We start from the raw sequence: 6,746 nt of genomic DNA, 5'->3' as shown, positions 1-6,746 counted from the left end.
TAGCAAATGAAGTTTCTGTGAGCTTTTCTCTACTTTGAGGAAGCATTTTTTTCCCCAGTCGCATTCTGAGTGCCTTCCCACCTTCCGGTCCTGTATCTGACAGTGTTTCTCTGCTATTCATAGAGTTTTCAGTGACTAGCGATTCGGAAGTAGTTTGTCAATCTTTCTTCCTAGCCTGTCTTTGTTTGAAAGCTCATCTGAAACCTGTCCCTATGGCATAGCCCTCAGAATCACAGCAATTCAAACTACTACAGCACGACAGACCGACGAGTGGTGGTTGTGTGGTCGCTGTTAAACACGAATCTCCTTGCACTATGGCCCTTAAGTCCGGCTCAAAGGTGGGATTTCCGTTCTCCGATGTCGCGGCAGTCAAGCGGTGGAAGCGCAGCAGGGGCGACAAGGTTGTAATGAACGCTTTGGGCTGTGCTTGTGGGTCCCTAAGTTGGTCAAGCCCATCTCAAAGCCACAATTCAATGGCTAGGCCTGGAAGGCGCCCTCACGTCCGGGGTAAGTAGGACAGCCTGGCTGGCCGCAGCAGTCTCTTCCCGCTAGGCAGCGTCCCCCTCCCCCCGCCCCCACCTGGTCTCCAGACACCTCTCACCCCGCTGCTCCATGGTCTGGGTTTCATTTAACACCTCCACCAGGTCTGCGCAGTTCTCACACATTGTTCAGTCGCCGCCCCCTCCATTATCGCAACCCCACATTTATATGTGTTGTTCACATTCATATGAGGCAACTGGAAAAAAACAATGGCATGCGTAAGGTGTACCTTAGTCATCAAACTGGTATCTTTGCTCTTGAACACTTTTAAAGAGATGTTTTACAGCTGATTTCCCTTATGCAATACATGTTTTTATTGACTGCAGCTTCTATGAGTGTTAAATGTGGATCCAAGCACAATGAATTCCTTGAAAGCTTCAATCTTTTCTCCAGTGTTCCAGTTGTGAAGCCTTTAGTTTTCTTTACATGGAGGTGCAATCCACACTGAAGGCTGTAGTGCTTGAGCTTCACTAGCAAGTATTTCAAGTCCTCTTACCATCCCCCAAGCATGATGGCTTATCTGCATACCACAGGTTGTTAATAACTCTTCCTCCAAACCTAATGCCTTGTTCTTCTTCACATACTCCAATTTCTTGGATTATGTGCTCAGCATAAAGACTGGAAAAGTATGGTGAAATGATACTGACCTGGCATCTGCCTTTCCTGATTTTAAATTGTTCAGTATCTCCGTTTTCTGTTCAAACAATTGTCTCTTGGCCTATGTACAGGTTCCTCATGAGCACAATTAAGTGTTCTGGAATACCCATTATTCTTTGCAATGCTAGCCATAGTTTATCATGATCCAAAAAGACAAAAGCCTTTGTATAGTCAATAAAGCTTTCAGTCAAGATCCACAATGATATTTCTAGTTGCACATCCTCTTCTGAACCTGGTTTGAATTGCTGGCATCTCCCTTTTGATGTATTGCTGCAATCGTTTTTGAATTGTCTTCAGCAAACTTTTATTTGCATGTGATGTTAATAATACTGTTCCAAAATTTCCACGTTCCATTGTGCCACCTTTCTTTAAATGAATACAGATATGGATCTTTTCTAATCGTTTGGCCAAGTGGCTAACTGTCTTCCAAATGTCTTGACATAGATAAGTGAGAGCCTTCAGGACTGCATTAATTTGTGAAGAGATTTCAATTTGTATTCTGTCAGTTCCTGGAGACTTAGTTTTCACCAATGCCTTCAGTGCCCCTTGGACTTCTTCACTTGGTACCATTGGTCCTTGCTCATATGCTGCCCCTTAAATGGTTGACCACTACGCAATTATTTTTGGTACAGTGAATCTGTATTCCTACCGTATTCTTTTTATGTGCCTGAGATAACTCTTACACATAATATTGAAATCATCCACTTATGTCTCTGACAGGCTGATGTCTTACTCATTTGTTTTTGTCAACAGCATATAATATAGCATCTAGGACATAGTAGCTACTCAGTAAATCCTGTCAAACTGAACTGAAATTTGTATTCTACATGCCTAGTCAGAATGTTTTGGGGAGGAAAAAACAAAACAAGTCTGTAATGTCTAAGAACTCCTTCCCTGGAATTCCTTAATGGCCAAACCACTTTCCCTCACAAAATATTACCCTCACCCTTCACTGGTTACTTTATCTCTGAATCTGGCCTAACTCTAAGTTGGACTTCATGTTTACATTATGCCACCATTGCCAACAAAGCAACAGTGACATTAATCCCCATCCAATCCTCCTCTAGCTCTTCTATCTAGAATTAACACTAACAAAAGGAATTCAGTTGGCAGATTTATTAAAACAATTACCGAATGCCCTCCGAGGTCCTTCCAATACAGTTAGATGTCAGCATGGACTAGCTGAATAGCAATTATACTTTCCATAGAGTTTTTGTCCTCTGATTTCAGATCTTATCTTCAATACTTATAGAGCTGTCCAGTCATAGTTCATGGGAATTACAGTATTGCAGCCCATCAATAACCTAAGCCATCTTTCTAGTAAACAGATTCAATTGCTCCTTAGTCAAGTTGGTCAGCATGGCAGTGCTTATCACAACCCTTTTACACTGTAAAGGAACAGTTGCCTCGCGCAGCATTAAAGCTGTCTGATCAGAAGTTCAATTCCATTAAATGATAAGGGAAAACTGCTCACTAGTTCCCAAATTAAAGAGCTATGATTAAGAGTCATCTCTGGCTCTCATAATTTAATGGAACCACCACAGAAGTGAAAGCTTTCTGCTCAGAAATAGTATATGCAGACTTTAACTTGAAAGACAATTCTCTTGCTGTCAGAACTGTGAAATCTGGTGTGGGGTGGAGGGGGATGTGTTTTATTTATACACCACAGAAGTTTCTGGTCATAGTTTGCTGAGAGAGCAAAATATGTGTATTCCACAATTCCTATGCAGATGGCATAAATAGAAATTTGCATTTTGGTCTATCAAAAATGGTTAAGAATACACATGAACACTGTATGTAGCATGGGAAAGGAAAAAATTACAGTCAGGTAAATTTCAGTGTTCTATAGTCACAGTACCTGTTTCTGATTTTAAATGCTCTTGTGTTTATGTGTGCTAGAAACGCTTCTCTAATGGAAAGCTGTGCCTTTTTCACTTTACTCATCATCAGAGGCTACTCAAATCTTGTCATCATTTTGCTCTACCTATAACTAGTCAACTGAAGAAGAACTTAGACGTCTTTTTTTTTTTATAAGACCTGTTTTAAATACTGCTTTGTCCAGAAGCAGAATCATATGATCCTATCCTCTCAACCTGGGCAGTTCTTTATTGCTCATTGTTCCTTTTACAATCTTTATATATTTCCATTTTAATATGACACACTTTTAAGGGATGTATTTTGACTTGTTATATCACCATTGTAACGATCAGACTTTAAACTACATTAGAGCACAGTACAATGACCCCTAGCCCTTATACCCAAGTATGTGAAGCAAAACATGGAATATATCCTGTCTTCAAGAACAAACACTGAATAGTAATATGGATAATAATAGGATCATTGATTGTGAGTCAGATGTGACATGTAATATAAGTGGCTCTGTTGGATAAGTACTGGATTGTTAACCCAAATGTTGTAGTTTCAAACCCACAAGCTGATCCTTGGAAACCATAAACAGGGTTGGCATGAGTCCAAACTGACTCAACAGCACTTTAACAACAATATAGAAGTATATTGATATGCAAACTTCTGGTTAGTTGCAACATCTTTGTTCTTATATAATTTTAAAGAAGTTGCCTATCCCAAGTAAAAGGCACAAGACTTTGTCTTTCTGACAATCAGCTATAATGATTTCAAAAGTTTTACCTTCCTTTATAATTCCATGCCTATGTCCTGTTGTTGTATGTGCTGTCTAGTCGGTTCCAACTCAGAGTGATCCTGTACAGGGTTTCTGAGGTTTCTGAGGTGGCTTTGACCTGCCAATCTTGAGGTTACCAGTCCAGTGCTTATCCTACAGCCTATATACTAGGGGACTTCAAAACATTTGTGCAAAAGTTCCATTATCTTTATATTTTATTTACATGAACTTTTTGAAGTCTCTTTGTATCTAATTCTAAATATTAAAATAAACTCGCAGAGGTTTCCTAAAATGCACTGCAATGAGAGTACTCTCAAAATGAAATAGTATAGTTTCCTATACTCATTTATATGACAAAATATTTAACTAACCCAAATGGAATCACTTGAAGGTCATAAATATTATGATAATTTTAGAATTCAAAAAGTAATTACCTTGCTTTCTGCTAACCAGCGATGTGGGTCATAATGCATATCAGGAACAGATGAAAAAACCTACCACAAGATAAAGAGCCTATTAGAAGCTAAATTTTGTCTCTGAAAGACACTTACATGAATTAAATTCTTCACCATAACCATTAAAAAAGTCAGTTACTAAATTTAATTATTTAAAAAGAAGAAACTTTACAGCAAGTACTCAAGCAATCCAAATTACCATTTATATACCTATGTGTGTACGTATGGAGCTCAAATACTGAGTCATGAAAAAAAATCACCTCCCAGTGGTATCAACACTGGGATTTCTGGAGATCATCTCCACAGTGGTCTCTTGGGAAAGCAGCGGAGCTTAAAGCGCCTTTATTTCCTTTCTATTTCTTTTCTTCTGTCTGTTCCACATAATATAGTTCACAGTTGGTTAGATTTGCCTACATGTACACTCTGTCTCATACATTCTTTAGTTTTATACTAGGAGAGCCACTTCATCTCATCAATGATTTGTGTAGAAATGTTAGAAAGTAAACATGACTTCATGCAAGCAATGCTTTCGATTTCAACATGGTAACAAAATCCTAACCGCAAGAACACTGCCTGTACTAGCTATACTATACTATGCTATATCATACTGCCAAGAAAGATCATTTCCTTCATTCCACTGTGTTTATAAAACTTTTGCCTTATTACTGAAGTACAGTACTGGACAGAAAAGTTGCCAGTAACTATAAATGAACGCATAAAGATGTTTTTATCAATTTCTTCTTTTTTTAACACGTAATGTTACAAAAGCTATTTTTGCAGGCCTTCTTCCTAAAAATCTCCTGTTTAAAAATCTAACTAACCTTTGGCAAAAGATAACTACTCTTAATTCTCAAATATGTCTGTGGCTTATAATGTGTGTGCACATAACCCCCCACTTCAGCAATATTGCTAGACATACGATAAATGCATATTGAGTAACTACCATGTGCCCTACGCAAGAGTGTCATCCACCTTTCTCTCTAACAAAGTTCCACACAACTCTCATTCTCTAGCTTCTCAGTGGGTGATGTATGATAAGCACTGGACTTCTAATAGTGAAGTCAGCAATTCAAACCCAGCAGCCACACTCTGAAACCCTATACAAGGTCACTATGGTTTGGAACCAACTCGATGGCACACAGCAACAACCAAATTCACTGTTTTCCTTCTCTTCTGATTTTTTATATGCCTATACTTATAAGCATTCATTTGTCACTGATCACAATACACTTTTATTATTATTTTCTAATTACTTATATCGTACCTCTCAATTCAATCTTCAATGACCAAAGATATAGTACTTATGACTGAGGTCTAAGATGAATTGAGATAATGATAAAAAATAATGTTCAATAAACAATAAATAAAATAATGTTGATAAAACTTTCTGGAATAAACACGTGACTACCATGTAGCAACTCATCAAAATCCCATTATAATCTTGTTAGGAAACTGGCTTAAATTGTAGGGCACAATTAATAACTTGTAGTTACTTTCAGTTTCTCCATTGAGTCCTTCCAGAAAGCTTTACAAACTGTATCAATTTCCTTTCCTATCATGCCAAAAATGGATTCTTGTTCAGTCTCCAGGCAAAGAAGTTGGTCCTTCAGCTGCAGTCTGGCCTCTTCCATCCTCCTTAAATTATCTTCTTCATTACTTATTTGCTTTTCCTAAGACATTGATAAGAAGTAAAAAAAACAGAAGTTGATTACTAAATATAGGAAATATCTGCACTATCCATACAACCAACTCAAAGGCATGGATATGAAAACAAAGGTCACGTGATCAGTGATTTACTACACTAAACACACTGTAGGTGCTTATTATCTGAAGCTTACCTTGGAAGTTCAGGGTAGAATGGTAAGGGAATGTTGGACAGGGGGGTTGAAAAAGAAAACTAGAGGAATTCTCTACCCAAAAGAAGAAAAAATAAGTTGAAAAAAAATTATGCGATTTTCTTAAGATATTGCCATTAATGTATCAAAGAATAAACATTGCTGGCACACAAGTAACCCTGAATGTTCAATGGACATTAGTAAAGCCCTAGAAAAGGCAAACTGTTAAGTAAGATGGTGTAAGCTTGTGTCCAGAAAACAAAACATTATCACCTTCATTTAATCTAAACATAGTTGAAAAGCATGTGAAGGTTTGAAACATATACACACTATATGATCCTTTTGAATCCGAAAAATTTGATAAAACCAAGCAAAGCAAATACTTAATTCAAAAGTTTCTCTTTATAAAACATTCATTTAAGAGATTATGAGGTGCTTCCCTGACCGGGCACCACAGGTGCGTGGGGTTGGGAGAAAGTAGGGTGCGGTATCACAAAAGGGGGCCCCCACCTGGTAGACAGACAGCTTTTGGGCAAACATAAAACATTAGACTTCAACTTTATGAAGGATCATAAAGTTGTTTTTTTTGAAGGATCAAACTACTGAGGAGTTACGAGCATT

At 37.9% G+C, this 6,746-nt stretch overlaps 1 protein-coding gene across 1 annotated transcript in view; it reads right to left on the bottom strand.

Annotated features, from left to right (window-relative positions):
- The window catches only part of CEP128 (centrosomal protein 128kDa), a 707,284-nt gene that overhangs the window by 403,835 nt on the left and 296,703 nt on the right, over nucleotides 1-6,746 (bottom strand). The window contains exons 15-16 of the mRNA XM_006864786.1: nucleotides 5,784-5,960; nucleotides 4,270-4,329 (exon numbers count right to left, since the gene is read on the bottom strand). Coding sequence (XP_006864848.1) covers nucleotides 4,270-4,329; nucleotides 5,784-5,960 — 237 coding nt within the window. The remainder of the gene's footprint in view (nucleotides 1-4,269; nucleotides 4,330-5,783; nucleotides 5,961-6,746) is intronic.

The sequence above is a fragment of the Chrysochloris asiatica genome, unplaced genomic scaffold (assembly GCF_000296735.1).
Source record: "Chrysochloris asiatica unplaced genomic scaffold, ChrAsi1.0 scaffold00070, whole genome shotgun sequence".
Classification (NCBI taxonomy): Eukaryota; Metazoa; Chordata; class Mammalia; order Afrosoricida; family Chrysochloridae; genus Chrysochloris; species Chrysochloris asiatica.
This window is presented reverse-complemented; position numbering and strand designations above follow the sequence as displayed.